Source organism: Bubalus bubalis, chromosome 5, assembly GCF_019923935.1.
Source record: "Bubalus bubalis isolate 160015118507 breed Murrah chromosome 5, NDDB_SH_1, whole genome shotgun sequence".
Classification (NCBI taxonomy): Eukaryota; Metazoa; Chordata; class Mammalia; order Artiodactyla; family Bovidae; genus Bubalus; species Bubalus bubalis.
Window position 1 is genome coordinate 19,716,036 of NC_059161.1, and position 21,799 is coordinate 19,737,834.

Sequence of the window (21,799 nt, forward strand, 5' to 3'; positions counted from 1 at the left end):
GAATAAATTTAACTCTGATGAAGAACAGGAATTAATGTAGTCTCAAAATACCATCACAAAGTACTTATTAATCATCAAATCATCATGCAAAGTACTAATTAATCACAAAGGGAAAGAGGGTAACTAAGTGAAATATGGTAGATGCCACCTTCACTGTATAGTTACCCTCTTTCCCTTTGTGATTGAGTCAACATCAACCCATTCCAGTATTCTTGCCTGGAAAATTCCATGAGCAAAGAAGGCTGGCAGGCTACAGGACATGGGGGCACAAAGAGTCAGAGCGAATGAACATGCATGCACACACATCAGTAACGAGATATATCGAAATCAGGTACCACCAGATCGAATGCAGAGAAGAACACAGCATCACATCTGTGATATTCCTGCCAAAGATGCATAAACTGAATCTAATTATGAGGAAGCATCAGACAAACCCAACTTGACCATTCTACAAAGTATCTGGCCTGTAATCTTCTAAAATGTGAAGGTCATGAGAATCGAGGAACCTTTCCAGACTGAAAGAGACTAAAGATATATGAAAACTAAATACAATATGTGCTTCTGAACTTACCTTTTGAAATAAGGAACACTACTGTGATAACTGGAGAAACTTGAATAGTGTTTGCAGATTAAATGGTAGTAATGTGTCAATATTAATTTGTTAGCAACATAACTCTTGCTCAGAAAATCAGAGCTCTTTTTATGTGTTTGAAACTTTCTATAAATTTGAGATTGCTTCAAACTTTAAAGTGTATTTTAAAAGTCAAAGCAGTGAATAGTAAAGTATTATTTAACTATATTTCTATACAGTCTGAATCTTCCAACACTACACTGACATTTTACAATATTTCAGAATAAGTCCAATTTTGTTTTTGTCTGAATATCTCCTTTAGCCTTGTATCATTATATAAGACATTAGACAGCTGAAAGAGGTATCACATAAAGAGTAAAAAAATTAATTCCTCCCATTAATTCTGAAGAATATATTTGGATTGATTAGCAAAAAGCAAAGCTCTTTATCCCAACTGAGTTTATAAATAGAAAACATTTTGAAACTAATATATGACTTATGTGTCCCATTCAAAAGAATAATCCATGGGGAAAATAAAATTAGAACTCTCATTTTATATAAAGGCACGTACATACAACTTTATCCTGGTGCATTACTATATCACAGTGTTGGGATGAACACACATCCATCATGTAAGGAGGCAGAGTTAGGTGTTAGCAAGCAACATGAGGCAGAAAACAAACAAGAATTTCATGTAGTTTACCAATTTATTCTCCCCTGCAGATTTCAACTTCTCCTGCAGTTTTATGGTGGTCTGTCGGATCCTTTCTATCTCCTCCTGCTGTTTAAGAATCAGTTGTCTTTCCTTCCGAGCTGCCTTATTGGCTTCTTGAAGACGTTTAATTTCTGCCTAAGGTTTAAAGATTTAGGAGAGGGTTTAAAATTTGGAGGAGACAAATTCAAACTAATATTTTAAAAAGAAAATACAATCATCACATATACAAAACTACATACATAAAGAACTTCAAGATAAAATAACATTGAAAAATGTTTTAGTAGTGAAGGAGGAAAAATTTCTATCACTGTAAAATAATTTAACAAGATTTAATCCTTAATTTAAGTAATTATAACCACAACAGAGTAATAATTTCATATCCCCTTTTAAAACTTAACATACCTTTCACATTTTTCCATAGTGCCTTTCAATCTTTACAGTTCTTTGTTTAATAACTGCATATCATGTAAAGTAATTAATATAACCATTATTCTATTGTAAACTCCATCCCAAATAATGCTTTAATGCCTATAATTGTTTCATACCATGGGCTAGTTCTTTAGGGGAGATTCCAAAAAGTAGGACAAACAAGTCAAAGAGAATGAATCATTTTATGGCCTTATAGGAGAAGGCAGTGGCACCCCACTCCAGTACTCTTGCCTGGAAAATCCCATGGACGGAGGAGCCTGGTAGGCTGCAGTCCATGGGGTCGCTAAGAGTTGGACACGACTGAGCAACTTAGCAGCAGTAGCAGCAGCAGAACAGTTTTTAAAATTGCTTTTAGAAAAGAATTTTATCCACATAAAATGCCAACAGAAAACACTTAAGACAACATTGCATCAAACATTCTCCACACGGGATATTATTTTTTGTTGCTGCTGCTGCTAAGTCGCCTCAGTCGTGTCCAACTCTGTGTGACCCCATAGACGGCAGCCCAACAGGCTCCCCCATCCCTGGGATTCTCCAGGCAAGAACATTGGAGTCGGGTGCCATTTCCTTCTCCAATGCATGACAGCGAAAAGTGAAAGTGAAGTTGCTCAGTTGTGTCCGACTCTTAGCAACCCTGTGGACTGTAGCCCACCAGGTTCCTCTATCTATGGGATTTTCCAGGCAAGAATACTGGAGTGGGATCCCACTGCCTTCTCCATTTCTGTTGCTAACAGTGAGCAAAAGGTAACACATTTCACTATTAACAATCATTAAAATTTAACAATTATCCTTTATCATAAATTTCTTGTAATCTGTTTTCTCATCAATAAAGTAAGCATAATAAAGATATGAATAACTTATTATAATTTCTTTAAATCATGTTTGAGAAATTTTGAAACTACCTGAAAATGCAGGAAAGTGCACAATAAACATCTAATTTCCAAAATTAACACTTGTTACTGCAAGGAGATCCAACCAGTCCATTCTAAAGGAGATCAGCCCTGGGTGTTCTTTGTAAGGAATGATGCTAAAGCTGAAGCTCCAGTACTTTGGCCACGTCATGCGAAGTTGACTCATTGGAAAAGACTCTGATGTTGGGAGGGATTGGGGGCAGGAGAAGAAGGGGATGATAGAGGATGAGACGGCTGGATGGCATCACCGACTCGATGGACATGAGTTTGAGTAAACTCCCAGTAGTTGGTGATGGACAGGGAGGCCTGGCATGCTGTGATTCATGGGGTCGCAAAGAGTCAGACACGACTGAGCGACTGACTTGAACTGAATATTCTGTCATATTTCCTCTTAGTCTTAAATTTTCTAAAGAACTAAAATATTACAGATAACACCAGTCTGCAATCCCCTACCCCACTCCCTAAAGGTAACCACTACCATGGTATATACGCTTCCACGGTATACAGCTTTTTAAAATTCTTCTACAAATATTTTTAGTTACCTGCAAAAATAAATATACTGTTTGGTTTGTATAATGTTTTACAATATTTTATAAATAATATCATACATACATATTTTAAATCTTGCTTTATTTACTAAACATTGCTTTTATATGTCTCCATGTTGATTTGTCTCTAAATTCTGCATAAAATTACATTGGAGGTATATATATTTCATGGATCTGTTACCCCTATGGTTAGATGAGGTTGCTGTCTACTATTTCAAATAATACTAAAATCAACAGCCTTTCACTTTTTTGTCTCCTTGGGCACATGTATAAAATTCCTCTCAAGCACAGTTCTCAAAGTACAGTCCATGGTCGTTAGGGGTTCCTGAGATCCTTTCTGGAGACTCTCAAACTATCTTCATAATACTAAGACATTATTTGTCTTTTCACTCTCATGTGTATACAATGGCATTGAGCACACTTTTAAGAAAATAATTCTATTTTCTAAAACAAACAAAATTAGTGAAAAGAGTAGTATTCAGATGTTTGCAAATCTTTATTGTCTGGCTTGATTTTTTTGTTCTGACTTGAGTTTTGGGGTTTAAAAAAATTTTTTAGACAGAAGTATAGTTGATTTATAATACTGTATTAGTCTCAGTGTACAGCAAATGATTCAGTAACACATATTTTCTTCAGATTATTTTCTATTATAGATTATTGTAAGATATTGAATATAGTTCCCTATGCCATACAGTAATTCCATGTTGCTTATCTATTTTATGCATAGTAGTTTATATCTGTTAATCCCATACTCCTAATTTATCCTATCCCACCCTCCACCATGGCTTGATTTAAAAAAAAAAAATACCATGCACTGATTATTTGGAAAATGCTTAGTTCACTCAGTTATGAAGATCTTCCAAATGTTCATATATTTCATTATACAATACCAAGAAAATCACAATTATTATCACTATGATCTTATAAGAAAAATTCTTTAGTTTTAGGTGGTAGATAGAAGTTTTTACCATTGGCAAGAAATACTGTCAATTGTCTTCTTTGAAGTACAAGCACACTTTGTTCATTTTTGAGAAAATGACTGTCAAATATTCTATTCTGAATAAACACAGTTTGTCTCTGGATAACTCTTTCAGGTAAGAACAGTATTCCACGAAAAAATGTGGCTAGCTCAGCTTGCAGCTGAAACAACTGTACAAATGCTTTCCCATGAGTTAATCACCTTCCCCTAATATCCAGGAAAAGTGCATTGTAGGCTTCCCATTCCTGTCACGCAGAACACAAAAACAAGTACTCAAACGCCAACATAATAAAAATAATTTTACTAGACTTAATCAAGACATTCTTTAGTAAAATTAGCTTTTTTTTGCTGCAAGTGTATGGCAATGGAAGATAAAGACTACTAGCAGTTTGGTGCCACTGCCTGATTTGTGCTAAATAAGGCCTCAGCAGTTTTACCCACCATTGCTGTTGCACCATTTAGTGCAAATATCAATATATAAAAACGGCAAATTCACATCTTACTGTCCTCATGAAAACAATTTTGATCTCCTTCTCCCATGAAAAAAGTCGAAGGGATTCCCAGAGCTCTACAAACCACCTACTAGCTTAGACCCGAGTTTCTAAATCAATTAATGTATAATTTCACCCAATCCAAGACTAGCAGAAAGAAAATATTTTTTTAATGGATTCTAAGGGGGAAATGTTTGCGTCTCTCTTAAGAATAAGCCATAAGGTTGTAGAAGCAACTGTTCACTTTAAAATGATTAATGGTACATTCATTTTTAAATGCTTATTTTATGTTATGTGTGTTGTTGTTGTTGTTTAGTCATAAGTCATGTCTGACTCTTTGTGACCCCACGGACTGTAGCCTGCCAGACCCCTCTGTCCATGGAATTCTCCAGGCAAGAATATTGGAGTGGATAACTATTCCCTTCTCCAGAGGATCTTCCCGACTCAGGGATCAAACCTGGTCTCCTGCATTGCAGGCAGATTCTTCACTATCTGGGCTTCCCTGATAGCTCGGTTGGTAAAGAATCCACCTGTCGTGTCCAACTCTCTGCGACCCTATGGATGGTAGCCGGCCAGCTTCTCTGTCCATGGCATTCTCCAGGCAAGAATACTGGAGTGGATTGCCATTTCCTTCTCCAGGTATTGGACAGCAGAGATACAGAATGTTACCATTATTGAATGGGTTTTATATCTAGTACACTTTTTCCTGCATTGTTATATTTTCTTGCAGAAATATGCTCTATTTCATCTATCACTGAAGAAATAAGTTGTTTCCACTTTCCCCTATACAGTGCAAAAGCTTTGAGGATATATACCAAGACACAGAAATGCTGAGTCACAGATTATATGTGTCTTCAAGTTGACGAGATACAATCAAACTACTCTGAAAGGGGTACACCAGTTTCAGGAACTCTCTCACCAGCTACAGAGAACTTCAGAAACAAAAACTGGAGACCTAAGACAGTTAAGTCTTAAACCTGTCTTAAAACTTCCGATTTAATCCTTCAAACTCAGTCTTCCCCTCAAATTATCTGCGAATTCTAAAGTAGCATAGACAAAAAGGCTAAGGAATTAAGCCAGAAACCTCTCAACAGCACAGCAGAAATCCTATAGTCTCTTGTGCTGGTAAAAAAAAAAAAAAAGTTAACCAGGCTTTTAGCTAAAATCCCTGCAGGGTCACAACCTAGGCTTGATGCAAAGCAGGAGACTAAGGCTTATCAACACTGTAACCCAATACCAACCCAGCTCAGCCCTTGAGTGGAATAAAATGAACAGCTGACTACTCCAAATGCATAGCAGAGGAAAAAACAAATCCTAAGTGAAGATAACATCATTTGGAGCCTTTGCAGTTATTTATACACACTGTCCAGCATTGATTTTAAAAAAATTACTGGCATGCAAAGAAAAAGGATCGTATGATAATAAAAAATAGTAGCAGACAATAGTAGTAGACACACAAATGTCCAAATGATGGAGTTGGAGATAAGGGAGTTAAAAAAGTGGGCTCCTCTGGTAGCTCAGTTGATAAAGAAACCTCCTCCAATACAGGAGACCCCCGTTCGATTCCTGGGTCGGGAAGATCTGCTGGAGAAGGGATAGGCTAACCACTCCAGTATATTTGGGCTTCACTGGTGGCTCAGGTGGTTAAGAATCCACCTGCAATGCGGGAGACCTGGGTTAGATCCCTGGGTTTGGAAGATCCCCTGTAGAAGGGAAAGGCTACCCACTCCAGTATCCTGGCCTGGAGAATTCCATGGACTGCATAGTCCATGGGGCTACAAAGAGTCAGACACAACTGAGCAACCTTCACTTTCACTTTTCTTTCAAGTTAAAAAAACTATGTATAATGTGTTCAAAAAATAATAGAAAAATACAGAAAAACAGATGAAAAGGTAGAAAATTTCAACAAGAATGAAAATCTATAAAAAAGAACAAAACAGGTATTAGAGAACTAAAAAAAATTCAAATTAAGAATTCATTGGATAGATTTAACAGTATATATCACAGTGCAAAACCCTAAAGAGATAATTTTCAAAAACTGATGAAATAATACAGACAATAGATTTAAGAAGCTCAGCAAACTCTAATAGTATCAATATTAAAAAAAAAAACCCAAAAAAAAACTACCTAGGTGCATCACAGTAAATCTATATAAAATCATTGTAAAATCAAAGACAAATTTTTGTTTTTATTTTTTGGCCACACTGTGTGACTTGCAGGATTTTAGTTCCCCAACAAGGGGCTGAACCCAATCCCTGGCAGTGGAAGTGCCAAGTCCTAACCACTGGACTACCAGGGAATTCCCGAGACAAATTCTTAAAAATCTTAAAAGCAATCTCTGAAAGAATTAACTTGTGTCTCCATGGGAACAAAGGAAAGCAGTAGACAATGGAAAATGAAATCATTAAAAATGTTAAAGGAAAATAATCCTATACCTACTTAAAAATATCCTTCAAAAATGAAGGTAAGGGACTGTCCTTGTGGTCTAGTGGTTAAGACACCATGCTTCTGCTGCAGGGGCCATGGGTTTGATGCCTGGTCAAGGAACTAACATCCTGCATGCCACAAAGCATGGCCAAAAAATATGGGAAAAAAAAGAAGGTAAAACAAGTATATCTTCAAACTAATGAAAGTAAAATTTGGTATCAGCAAGCATACAATAAAATAACAGATTCACCAAAATTAAAAGTTGTGTGCCTCAAAGTATAGTATCAAGAAAGTGAAAACAAGCCCACGGAATGAGAAATTATTTGTAAATTCAGTTTCTTCCTGCTTTACAAAGAGAAAGCTACTGTAATATTGTAAAAAATTATTTATTTAAACTAAGGGAGAATTTAAGTTACTTTAAAACCTTTTTTTTGGATTAAAAAAATAACATCTTTAAAAAAAAAGTATTTCAACTTCATATGACCAGTGATGCTTCCTCAGGTGAACATTTTTTTTGTGGGGCCATGCTGTGTGGCTTGTAGGATTTTAGTTCCCCAACCAGGGACCAAACCTGGACCACAGCAATAAAAGCACCAAATCCTAACCACTGGACCACCAAGGAATTCCCTCTATGGCAAAGTTAAACAAAAACAAACTTTTAAGTAACATTCCAATATATGACTCAAATGATTAAGTTCATAGACTATCCAACATAGCAGCTAGTACCTGCTAACAGGTCAATAAAGGGAAACTAAGCAACCCACTCCAGTACTCTTGCCTGGAAAGTTCCATGGACAGAGGAGCCTGGTGGGCTGCAGTCCATGGGGTTGCGAAGAGTCGGACACGACTGAGCAACTTCACTTTCACTTTTCACTTTCATGCACTGGAGAAGGAAATGGCAACCCACTCCAGTGTTCTTGCCTGGAGAATCCCAAGGACGGCGGAGCCTGGTGGGCTGCCATCTATGGGGTCGCACAGAGTTGGACACGACAGAAGTGACTTAGCAGCAGCAGAATTTATTAAATACTTACCAGGCAATGTGAAACACATTTTATATATGTTATCTCATTTAATCCTCACAACCACCATATGAAATATAATCTCACTTCAATAGATGGGGAGACTAAGTCTCAGAGAGTTACTTAAACTTGACCATGATTACACATTTGCAACTGGCAAAGCTGGAATTCAAATAATAACAACTAACATTTATTGAGCATTTACCTTTGTGCCAAGGTCTGTTCTAAATTTATTATATATATTACTCATTTATTCCTCTCAACAACAAAGTATGTTATTACTATTATGATCAGTTTATAGAAAATGAAACTGAGGCACAGATAAGTAACTTTTCGAGATTATAAAACTAATAATTGGTAGATCTGGGATTTTAATCTAGGCAATCTGAATTTAGGGCTTCCCTGATGGCTTAGTGGTAAAGAATCTGTCTGTCACTATGGGTCAATCCCTGGGTTGGGAAAATCCCCTGGAGACAGAAACGGCAATCCATTCCAATATTTTTACCTAGGAAATCCAGTGGACAGAGGAGTCTGGAGGGCTCCAGTCCAGGGGCTTGCAAAGAATTGGACACGACTCAGTGACTAAACAACAACAAACAATCTGAATCTAGAGCCTGAATTCTTAACCATGACACTACACTGCCTCTCCAGGATTCAAATCCCAGGTCCTGCTAGGTCCACTAAGCCTAAATATTTGTCAATTTGTAATTCATGTATCTTAAAAGTCTATTTAGGGAAACAATGACTAAAAAGTTAAGCCAATTAGACTCACAAATATTATAATTTTTAAAATACACATATCAAAACACAATTGTACAATATTTTACACAGCAAATGAAAGCAGGTTTGACTTAATACGGTACTCTGTTAGCAGTGAAGCACAATCCTAATTTAGAAGAAATAAGGCCATTAAGCAACTCTTGTAATTATAGTAGTAGGCATAACGAGTGGTTAATATCAACTAAATCTCCTTCAATGAGATAATAAGAAAAAAAGACTAGGCGAAATAATAGATTTCACACTCTAATTTGTCCCCTTTGTTTTCCTAACATACCTTTTCTTGCTGCAGCCTTAAGAGCAAACCACGCTGCTTCTTCCGGAGTGGGGGCATTTTGTCATCTTCACCTTTATCTCGCAGATGTCTGCAATCATTCCCATTGAGACAAAATTAGTTTAAATTCCTATTCTAATATCAAGAATTCTCAACCCCTTAAAGTTTTTAAATCATTTAACATTTTCAAATGTAGAAAACAGTTGCTTTATGCAACAATTCCTATCCCAACCAATATTTTATTGGATATGTGATATAAGCAAATCTTAGACTATGTCCTTTAAAGATAGAATAGCTTTGAGAATCTATAACACAACAAAGTAATTAAGCATAAAATAACAATAAAAGAGTCAGTTAAGTGATGAAAGAAATACAAAGAGAATGTTATATGAGTAGGAGGTCTTGAAAGCAACATGATTCAACAATGACTGCTATACTTCTAGCCTGAGAAACAAGGTTGATCAAATTAAATGAGGAAACAAAAACATCTTTAAAAACAAAGCATTTCATGAAAGGAGAAACTGAACAGTCAAAATTATGTTCATTGAAAGAACTTACTTTTTCTGATGCTCTAACCAGGCTAGTTCAGCTTTAGTTTTCTCCTTCAAGGCCTTTTCACGGAGACGCAGGAGTGAAGACTGGTGAGCTGCTCTCATTTCCTCTTCTTTCATATATTGTCGAACCATCTCCATAGTAAATTTAGAAAAGCTGTCCTGTCCTCCTGAGAATGGCATGCTCAGCTCCTGAGTTAGAGAGTTTAAGTCATCTTGATCACTGTATATACCTTTTGGAACTTAATTAACTTCATTAAAAGAGGTGTGCACTTATAAAAATAAATTATGTATATAAAAAGGCTGCCAACCATGTTAAAGAACATTCTTCAAAAAAAAGGCACATGAGAGAGAAAGTAACACTCAACTTCTAATTTATTTACCCAATAAAATTTTAACAAATAACTAGAATAAGTCAGGCACTGTCCCAGAGATGTAAAGATGGTAAGAATTTGTCCCTGTTATCCCAAAGGCTTAAAATTTCATAAGAAGGATTATATAAATGCAATTTTTTAAATGGAATAAAGTGTTGTTAAGACTGAAGTGAATGAAAAAGCTCAAGACATAACTCTGGCTCACATCCTCAAAGGTCCTATGTATTATTTTGAGGAATATGTTTGTTAAGCTACTTTATAAGGAAAGAAAAGCTAAATTCTATACTCCCCCCCCCCCCCCCCCCAAAAAAACCCAAAATTTGTACCTTAGGAAAAATATTCTGGTAGCTGACAACTGAGTTCAAATACAAAATGATACTTCACACCTTTGAGAGAGCATATCCATAACTATATATGAAGTATCTCCACAGGTAAACTGAAACACACCTTGGCAGAGGACAGGGTAGTCTTTTCTGGAGAAGTTTCTTCATCAGAGTCATCATGATGGCCTCTTTTCTTTTCCATGTTAAATCTGCGATGACTCTCAGAAGGTAGTAAAGATCGAAATGATTTTTCTTCTATTTCATCTTCTGTCATGGATTCATCAAATTTCAGGGAATATTCTGTTGCAACAGAAGTTGAATCTAAAAGAATATGGAGCAAGTAGACGTTATCATTACAAAAGTTTCAGTAGATATTCAATTAGTAGCCCCTGTTGTATCTTTACAGGACCATCTAACAAATTAAAGAAGTGAACACTAATTATTAATAGGCATGGAATAATAAGCAAAATTCACTCACTTTACAAACAAGAAACAGAAAAAAACCTAAACTATCTAAAAATACTAGTACAAGAAATATGGCAAAAGTGTAATGTACTTCATATATAAAGAGCTCTTATAAATCAATCAGAAAACCAGTCAATGGGGTCACAGAGTTGGACACAACTGATACCACAAATACCCCTGAAACAACAAATACCCCTACAGAAAAATGAAAAATTACCATGATATGATGCTTCACAAAGGAAATATTAATGGCCAAAATTAAGTTTTTTAAAAAAGATTAACATGACTAGAAGTTAAAGAAATGCAAATGAAAAAATTTTTAGAAATTCCTCAATCCCATGCTTAATTAAAAACATAACAGCTCTTTTAGGTTGGTTCCTGTGCGCCTTTGACATTCCCCCTGCCCTTCAATCCTTTCTTTCACTTCATATTTTCCCTGTATAGTCCTAGAGTCAGTCATTTCTCCAAAGAGCTCTGGTTTCTTTTATTGGAGAATATTTAGAAACCACAATCTTGGCATGGTTGTCCTTATAACTACTAGGACATTGTTGCTTCTCCACTCTCTCTCAGTGGACAGAGCTTCTCTCTTCACTCTCAGTGGAGAGAGTCAAGTAATATTAATAACTGCAGGTATACCAACCCATCTACATACACACATACACGTTCCTGTATCTATCCACCCATCCAAACATAATCCATACTGATGTTTCTGACTCTAATCCTGTATCACAGGATTCATTCTAGTCTTCCTTTCTTGTATGTCTATAATTTCTATCTCCAACACTGAGAAATCTATTTCCCACAATTTAACATCCATTTACTTATCTGTTCAACCCCATCAGATATGTAAACAACTGTAAACTGTCCATCTGTAAAAAACAAACTTACCAACTAGAATACAGAGTTTTTATACTATTTCTTTTGTATTTAAGCTTACAATTCCTACTGGAAAATACCATTTTCCAAACTTATCTGGGCCAGCTCCTTTTCCCTCCAACCCCACCCCTTCAGTGTGGTTATGCTATTCATTTGTACTGCAGTTAGGTTGATTTGTCATAGACATTCCATCCTGGGACCTCCCCATTCCAACATCCTGGTTGGTGTGTGTGTCTTTAGTTTGCATATGTTAAAGCTTACTCTTTGTAATGTACAGTTTTAGGGTTTTGACAAATGCACATCAGACAGTACATGCTGAACACACAATACCTTATTACGTAACAGCTGTTTCACACTACAAGTTCTTCTGTGCATCTCTGTGTAGTCTAACACTTTGTCTTCCACTTGATACCTGGGAAATATTAATCTGTTTTCCACCCCTATAGTTTGGCCTTTTCCAGAATGTCATATAAATGGAATCATACAATATATATAATTTGGGGGCTTGCTAACTGCACTCAGTAAAATTCACTTAAAATTGATTCGTGTTGGTCCATGAATCAAATTGTTCCTTGCTGAACAGTATTCTACTGCCTAGATTTAGCAGTTTGTTTATCCATTCCCCTCATGAGACATCTTGATTACTTCCAGTTTTTTAGCAATTGTGAATAACGATGCCATGAACGTTAAACATACAGATTTTTGTGTGGACTTAAGCTTTCAGATCACTAGGTAAATATCTAGGCATATGACTACTGGGTCATTATTAAATATACTGTGAATATGTCATCCCGAGGCACCATGTCATTTTACATTCTCATCAGTGATGAATTCAAGTTCCTGGTGCCCAGGACCCTTGCCACCAATTTGTTGTTTTTTTGGATTTCAGTCATTCTGATAAGCAAGTTACACTATCTCACTGAGATTTTAATTTTCATTTGTATGTTTTCTTCAATGAAGTATCTGTTTAGATCTCTGCATATTTTTTAACTGGGTTGCTGATTTTCCTGTTGAGTTTTAAGAGTCTTTTATGTACTCTGGATATAAGTCTATTATCAAATATGTGTTTTTGTACAAATATTTTTTAACAGTCTGTGATTTTTCATTATCTTAATAATCTCTCTCATAGAGCAGAATTTAAAAAATTTTAATAAAGTACATCTTGTCAATTTCTTCCTTCATGGATTGTACTTTTGGTGTTATATTTAACAAATCATTGCCAAACCAAAGTGACTTAGATTTTTTCTTGTTTTCTTCCTCATATTAGTTTTTCAGAGTTTTAATTTCTTTGGATCTTGGTTGCCCCATCAATTCTAGCCACCTTAATCTTCTATAGGCATGTTCACTGTTGGATAGCTCTTATGTCTCGTCCCACAGAATCCCAGAAGTCTGAAAGCTTTGCTTTTTCATCCTGTCTCTTGCCCTTTAATCCAAACTGGTTGTGTCTCTGCTCATATAATCCCATGTGTACTCCTGGCTTCAGCTGAACATGCTGAGGTGGCTGATTAAATCCATGGGCAGTTTATGAAGTAACTGTCTACTTGTGCCCTTAGTGTTCTCTCCGGAACTCGCTTTCTCCTTTTTTTACAACATGCACAGGCTGAGAATTTTCCAAATCTTCAAATTCCGGTTCATTTTTTGAATTGAATTGAATTGAATTATTTGTTTAATAATTCCTTCAATTTATTTCTTCTTTCACATTTTACCATAAGCTGTAAGAAGAAATTAGGCCAGGCCTTCAATGTTTTGCTTAGAAATCTCCTCAACTAAATATCCAGGGTCATCACTTTTAATTTCCACTTTCCACAAAACATGGTCCACTGGAGAAGGGAATGGCAAACCACTTCAGTATTCTTGCCTTGAGAACCCCATGAACAGTATGAAAAGGCAAATAGGTATGACACTGAAAGATGAACTCCTCAGGTCGGTAGGTGCCCAATATGCTACTGGAGAAGAGCGGAGAAATAACTCCAGAAAGAGTGAAGAAATGGAGCCAAAGCAACACCACCACACAGTTGTGGATGTGATTAGTGATGGAAGTAAAGTCCAATGCTGTGAAGAGCAATATTCCATAGGAACCTGGAATGTCAGGTCCATGAATCAGGACAAATTAAAAGTGGTCAAACAGGAGATGGCAAGAGTGAACACTGACATTTTAGGAATCACTGAACTAAAATGAACTGGAATGGGTGAATTTAACTCAGATGACCATTGTGTCTACTACTGTGGGCAAGAATCCCTTAGAAGAAATGGAGTAGCTATCATGGTCAACAGGAGAGTCCAAAATCCAGTACTTGTATGCAATCTCAAAAACGACAGAATGATGTCTGCTCATTTCCAAGGCAAACCATCCAATACAACAATAATCCAAGTCTATGCCTCAACCAGTAATGCTGAAGAAGCTGAAGCTGAATGGTTCTATGAAGACCTACAAGACCTTCTAGAACTAACACCCAAAAAAGATGTCATCTTCATTATAGGGGACTGGAATGCAGAAGTAGGAAGTCAAGAGCTACCTGGAGTAACAGGCAAATTTGGCCTTGGAGTACAAAACGAGGCAGGTCAAAGGCTAACAGAGTTTTGCCAAGAGAACGCACTGGTCATAGCAAACACCCTCTTCCAACAGCACAAGACAAAACTCTACACATGGACATCACCAGATGGTCAATACCGAAAACAGATTGATTATATTCTTCGCAGCCAAAGATGGAGAAGCTCTATACAGTCAGCAAAAACAAGACCGGGAGCTGATTGTGGCTCAGATCATGAGCTCCTTATTGCCAAATTCAAACTTAAATTGAAGAAAGTAGGTAAAACCAATAGACCATTCAGTTATGACCTAAATCAAATCCCTTATGATTATACAGTGGAAGTGACAAATAGATTCAAGGGATTAGATCTGATAGAGTGTCAGAAGAACTATGGACAGAGGTTCGTGACACTGTACAGGAGACAGGGATCAAGACCATCCAAAGAAGAAGAAATGCAAAAAGGCAAATGGTTGTCAGATGAGGCCTTATAAACAGCTGAGAAAAGAAGAGAAGCTAAAGGCAAAGGAGAAAAGGAAAGATATACCCATCTGAATGCAGAGTTCCAAACAATAGCAAGGAGAGATAAGAAAGCCTTGCTCAGCTATCAATGCAAAGAAATTGAGGAAAACAACAAAAAGGAAAAGACTAGATAGAGATCTCTTCAAGAAAATTAGAGATTCCAAGGGAACATTTCATGCAAAGATGGGCATAATAAAGGACAGAAACGGTATGGACCTAACAGAAGCAGAAGATACTAAGAAGAGGTGGCAAGAATACACAATAGAACTATACAAAAAAGATCTTCATGACTCAGATAACCACGATGGTGTGATCACTCACCTACAGTCAGACAACCTGGAATGTGAAGTCAAGTGGGCCTTAGGAAGCAAAACTATGAACAAAAGTAGTGGAGGTGATGGAGCTATTTCAAAGGTGAGCTATTTCAAAGCCTAAAAGATGATGCTGTGAAAGTGCTGCACTCAATATACCAGCAAATCTGGAAAACTCAGCAGTGGCCACAGGACTGGAAAAGGTCAGTTTTCATTCCAATCCCAAAGTAAGCCAATGTCAAACAATGTTCAAACTACCGCACAATTGCACTCATCTCACACACCAGCAAAGTAATGCTCAAAATTCTCTAAGCCAGGCTTCAGCAGTATGTGAACCATGAAATTCCAGATGTTCAAGCTGGATTTAGAAAAGGCAGAGGAACCAGAGATCAAATTGCCAGCATCCACTAGATCATCAAAAAACCAACAGAGTTTCAGAAAAACATCTGCTTTATTGACTATGCCAAAGCCTTTGACTATGTGGATCACAACAAACCGTGGAAAATCCTTAAAGAGATGGGAATACCAGACCACCTGACCTGCCTCCTGAGAAATCTGTATGGAGGTCAGGAAGCAACAGTTAGAACTGGACATGGAACAACAGACTGGTTCCAATTCAGGAAAGGAGTATGTCAAGGCTATATTTTGTCACGCTGCTTATTTAACTTATATGCAGAGTGCATCATGAGAAATGCCAGGCTGGATGAAGTTACAAGCTGGAATCAAGATTACCGGGAGAAATATCAATAACCTCAGATATGCAGATGACACCACCCTTATGGCAGAAAGTGAAGAGGAACTAAAAAGCCTCTTGATGAAAGTGAAAGTGGAGAGTGAAAAAGTTGGCTTAAGACCCAACATTCAGAAAACGAAGATCATGGCATCCGGTCCCATTACTTCATGGCAAATAGATGCAGAAACAGCGGAAACAGTGGCAGACTTTATTTTCCTGGGCTCCAAAATCATTGTAGATGGTGATGGTGACTACAGCCATGAAATTAAAAGATGCTTGCTTCTTGGAAGAAAAGCTGTGACCAACCTAGGCAGCATACTGAAAAGCAGAGACATTACTTTACCAACAAAGGTCTGTCTAGTCAAAGCTATGGTTCTTTCAGTAGTCATGTATGGATGTGAGAGTGGACAAAAAGAAAGCTGAGCATTGAAGAATTGCTGCTTTTAAACTATGGTGTTGGAGAAGACTCTTGAGAGTCCCCTGGACTGCAAGGAGATCAAACCTGTCAATCCTAAAGGAAATCATCCCTGAATATTCATTGGAAGGACAGATGCTGAAGCTGAAACTCCAATACTTTGGCCACCTGATGCAAAGAACTGACTCACTGGAAAAGACCCTGATGCTGGGAAAGATTGAGGGCGGGAGGAGAAACAGAGGATGAGATGGTTGGATGGCATCACTGACTCGATGGACATGAGTTTGAGTAGGCTCTGGGAGTTGGTGATGGACAGGGAGGCCTGGAGTGCTGCAGTCCATGGGGTCGCAAAGAGTCGGACACGACTGAGTGACTGAACTGAACTGAACTTCCACAAACACTAGAACAAGTTTAATTAAGTTCTTTGCCACTTTATAACAAAGACTGTCTTTCTTCCAATTTCCAATAACATGTTCCTTTTTGTTGTTTAATCACTAAGTGGTGTCCAACTCTTTTGCGACCCCATGGACCGTAGCCTGCCAGGATCCTCTGTCCATGGCATTTCACAGGCAAGAATACTGGTATGGGTTGCCATTTCCTTCTCCAAGGGATCTTCCTGACCCAGGAATCGAACCCACGCCTTTGATGTTGGCAGGTGGGTTCTTTACCACTGAGTCATCAGGGAAGCCCAAGATGTTCCTTATTTCCACCTTTATTAGACCCCATCAGAATCACCTTTAATATATATATATATATTCCTACCAATAATCTCTGCAGGGCAATGTGAGCTTTTTTTTGCATGAACCTCAAAACTGTTCTATCCTTTACTCATTATCCAGTTTCAAAGCCACTTTCACACTTAAAGTATAGCAGCACCTCACTTCTAGGTACCAACATCTGTATTAATCAGCTAGGGCTGCCATAACTATAGACTACTATACCCTATATTAGGGCTTCCCAGTGGTAAAGAACCCACCTGCCAATGCAGGAGACATGCAAGACACACTGGTTTTGATCCCTGGGTTGGGAAGAGCCCCTGGAGGAGGAAATGGCAACCCATTCCAGTATTCTTGCCTGGAGAATCCCATGGACAGAGGAGCCCCTCAGGGTATGGTCCACAGGGTCGCAAAGAGTCGGACACCACTGAAGCGACTTAGCACGCACCCCTATTTTATACTCACTATAAAATTTACAAAAAAATATATTTAAAGGATGAATAAATTTAAATATTTTCTTCTTACTTTCCAAAAACTGTCTAGCCCATCCTGCTTTGAACAGAGTTTTAGACTATCAATCAAAAACACTGCTTAATAAAGTTATTTAAGAGCATATCTAAAAATGAAGTCTGTTAATTTGTTGACTTAATGTCTTAAAGGTGCCATTTGTTGCCAAATTTTATTTTCTTTGCTGTATTATTTACTATTCTTGATTTGACAGGTATACACATTTAGTTTATGATGCAGGAGGAGTTAGGTAATGAGTTTATTCTAATAAATATATCTGACGGCATCATCATTTATGGTCTAATCATGTATTTTCCTTCTTATGGTCATGTTACATACCTACAATAGGAGAAAAGTAATTTTTTTCAGTATTGAATATATATTTTCCATTCACATGCACATTCTCCTAGATTTAGTTTTGCCTCCCTTTAGGATCATGACACACAATCATGTAAAATATTAGCAATGTTACTAATAAATGCACCATCAAGGCATGGTGCATTTGAAACAGTTTTACCTGAACACATTTAATATCAAACATGAAACCTGTCTATAATATCACCATGTTCTAACTATACTAATTAGCTCAGTCACAAATATCTCAAAGGGCTCAGAAGCCTCCCCACATAAGTAATTACACATATATGTGCAAACAAAGTTACCTTTTTCATCAGGAAGAGATGGTACACTATCACTTCGAAAAGAATCATCAGCAGCAGTCTGAACCTGTTCATCAATAGAACTCGCCATCTTTTCACCATGATGTTTCTTCTCATTTTCCTTAGAAGATGGAACTGAAGGACTTTCTTGACGGCTGCTACCACTACTACTCCTGTTTAGGCATATTATGGAAACAAATGAGAAAAAAAATTAAGGCAACAAAATATGGATATAATTTCAAAGTAATTTATTTGGCCAAGGAAATGTGCTTTATGATCAAGATTTGAAACAATGAAAGATATAAAACATAAAAATGCCACTTAGACCTAAGTCTGAGAAGAAACTATTTTAGAAAAGATGAGTAGCAAAAGAGAAGGTTTCACTTTTAAATAGTAATGATGGGGAACCACTATTCTCAGGTTCTCATTCCCTTTTTGCCTTTCATTTTAAAATCAATCAATTTACTGGGAAAAGGGGCTTCTACTTGCTGTTTTCACTTCCTTACTTTTCATCAACCTCATAATTTATTGAAGCCTGCCTCATTTCCCACCTGCTCTATTGGAACTGTTCTTGTAAACTCTATCTAAATTCTAACTATCACATCCAATAGATAATTTATTTTTCTACATCAGGTGATATGAATCTCTTATCTCCTTCCTTTAAAAACTTGCTAAGCAAATGTAGTAAAATGTTAACACAGTAGAGTAATCTGGAGGAAAGATATTTGGGAAATTTGTATTATTCTTACAATGCTTTTGTAAGCTTGAAATAATAACAAAATTAAATGATAAAAGGGCTCTCCTTTCTTATATTCCCTGACTCTACTCCCCTCTGCTTCTCTCCCTACCTCCCTAGCAGGTTTTCCGGTATTTCTTTCACTTCCTTTTAATTTTTCTATCTTTTCTTAAAATGATTGTGCTTCTTAGGGTTTTGGTTTCTTTCTCCTTTATGCTCTATACCTCCTTAGACAATCTTATGCATATCTATAATTTCTACTGCTATCATCTGGAGTAAGCCTCAAGTCTGTATCATTAGCTCTGCCCTTCTCCTTACTTTAAGCCTCGGGTTTCCAAATGCTTAGTGAACTTGTTTTAAAGTTTAGTATTTTCCTTCCTCCCTCTTTGCTTTCTTTACTTTATCTATTCACTAAATATAAATACATAGTCAACCATGAGCCAAGTTTTAAGGTCCCCTGAATAAGCTATTTCCCTCCTGTGACACGCCCTACCTTTCCTCTGTGCTTAATGAATTCAAGACTCGGTTGAAGTAGCATTTCTGCAAACTGTTTGTAGACCCCTTCTCTACTCTCAAAGAGGGTTTAGTCACTTCTTTTTCTGTGTTTATACTGTGTGTTCAGATTTCTATGATGGTACTTATAAGAATATTACATAATTATTTGTCTGACTTAATAAATGTTTTTGAAAGGATAAATTGTATAATAAAGCTATAAGGTAAAAGAATGCAAGAGACCACAAGCGCTTTGGAATCAGTAGGGTATGTGGTTAATCTCAATTCTTCTACTTAGCAGTTATGTGCCAATCATTCACTCAATAAACATGTAGTAGACTGACTACCTATGTACTTGGCATATTGCTAAGCTCTAGGGATATAGGAATGACACAGTCTTCATCAGCCTATCAAGAAGTGTTAATAAGGATGTGGAAAATCTTTATATTCCTGGTGAAAATGTAAAACGGAGCAGCTATTTTGGAAAACAGTTTGGCATATCAAGATGTTAAACAGAATTACAATTCCTTTCCTAAGTATATACCCAAGAGAAATGAAATATATCCACACAAGAATTTGTACATGAATGAATCAGTACACAGTGGCACCATTCACAAGAGCAAAAAAAATGAAAAAAATCCTAAAGTCCATCAACTGATGGATAAATGTGGGACATCCATGCAATAGATTATCTGGCTATAGAAAGTATGATACATAATAGATGAACTCTGAAAACATTATGCTAAGTCAAAGAAGCCAGTTCCAAAGAGCCACCTATTGAATGGTGCTATTCATATGAAATATCCAAAATAGACAAAAATCCATAGAAAACAAAGAGTAGATTAGTTGTTGCCAGAAGTTGGGAAAGAAAGGACATACGAGCTGACTGCTAATGGGTATAGGGTTTCATTGCGGGGGTGATGAAAATGAAGTCCTCAAAGAGCTCTAAGTTTAGTCTACAAGTAATAAGTAAAGGAGTAAGAATATAGAAGCTGGTAATGGCTGTAATAGTTACACTTGGATTGCTGTGGGTAAACACAGAAGGGATCTCTAAAGCAGACAAGGGGCTAATACTGATTCTTAAAGGGGAAGTAAAACTATAGTAAATAAAATGGAGTAGGGAGGGTCTAGAAAGAAGGGACAGCACGTAATGGCACAGGAGACAAAGAGAGCAAGGCTCTTAGAGAAATGAAGTAGTTAGAACTAGTAAAATATGGTAAGAGGGGAAATGCCAAGTGACAGAGCTGGAGATGGACTAAAGGCTTAAGTACAAAGGGACTTCCATGCTATACTAAGCGGCTCTGAGGAAACACTGATGTTTCAAAGAGGTAAATAACCAATCCGCTGTAAATTTTCAAACAATCACTCTGGTTGCCATGTGGTTAATGAATAGAAAGGTTAAAGGACAGGAAAACCTATTAGGAGACCACTGCAGGACCTCAGGTGATGGCCTAAATTAAGTGTCAGTGAAGGTTAAATGAAAGTCACATAGTTCCAGACACTTTTTCCACACAACAGTTCCACACAACAGTTATTAAGTATGAAAGTACTTAACAACTCTTGGTACTTAATCCCCATTAATTTTCATATTTTTCAGTCTCATGATTTAATATTTTAAATTGAGGTTTTAGTGTACTTTGATAACATAGGTATCCTATCTCTAGGAATGATGGTAAGTAGCCTCTAAAACTTTTTAATCCAAGGATAGATCCATCACTGAAAATTACAGATGTTACCAAGTATCAAGTATCAATGACAAAGTATTTAATCTTCTTTCATAATGATAAAAATTAGTACATACAGTAATGTCAAAAAATATGGATATCAGCAAAGCAGTGTACTCTCAAGCCAGATACATCATGGTTCAATTTTTTGATGTGCTACTAGCTATGTGATTGTAGATAAGTTTCTTAACATCTCTATGATCCTTAGTTCCCTTACATAAAAAAGGACAATAATATCTGTCTTGGAAGGTTGTTGTGAAGAGTAAATGCAGGAAAAACAATTCTTACAGTACTTGTACAGTAGATTGTCAAGGAATGGTAGCTATATTATTACATGAAACAACTATTTCATAAATGGGCTAAAAATCAGGGAAGCCAGAACAGAAGGGAAAACACTATTTCATTTAAAGAAATAAGACAAAAGAATTTTAAAAAAGCAATGTCTAAGCCATTTGTCAAACTTTACTAAATCAAACTGTCTTCACCTTCTATCACGATTCTTGTATCTTGAAGACTCTGAATAACTATCATATGAAGGGGAAAATTTCTGATGCTTAGAGTCAAGGGTTCCTTCTTTACTCTGAGAAAGTGAACCAGACTGACTTTTCCTACAAAGAAAAGAAAAATTGATTAAAACATTTAAAGTCTCAAATAAGAGAAAGATTTTAAATACTGTTAATATTTAGATAAAATCTTGAATAGAAATTATGAAATATGGGTTACAAA

General features: G+C 36.7%; 1 protein-coding gene across 4 annotated transcripts in view; it reads right to left on the reverse strand.

The window, feature by feature from the left end:
• CEP350 (centrosomal protein 350) overlaps positions 1-21,799 on the reverse strand; it is a 159,682-nt gene that overhangs the window by 51,026 nt on the left and 86,857 nt on the right. For all 4 annotated transcript variants that reach the window (XM_006048586.3, XM_006048584.3, XM_006048585.3 and 1 more), the window contains 6 exons: positions 21,559-21,681; positions 18,125-18,294; positions 10,514-10,710; positions 9,700-9,884; positions 9,145-9,232; positions 1,275-1,421 (listed from right to left, as the gene is read on the reverse strand). In XM_006048586.3, coding sequence (XP_006048648.2) covers positions 1,275-1,421; positions 9,145-9,232; positions 9,700-9,884; positions 10,514-10,710; positions 18,125-18,294; positions 21,559-21,681 — 910 coding nt within the window. The remainder of the gene's footprint in view (positions 1-1,274; positions 1,422-9,144; positions 9,233-9,699; positions 9,885-10,513; positions 10,711-18,124; positions 18,295-21,558; positions 21,682-21,799) is intronic.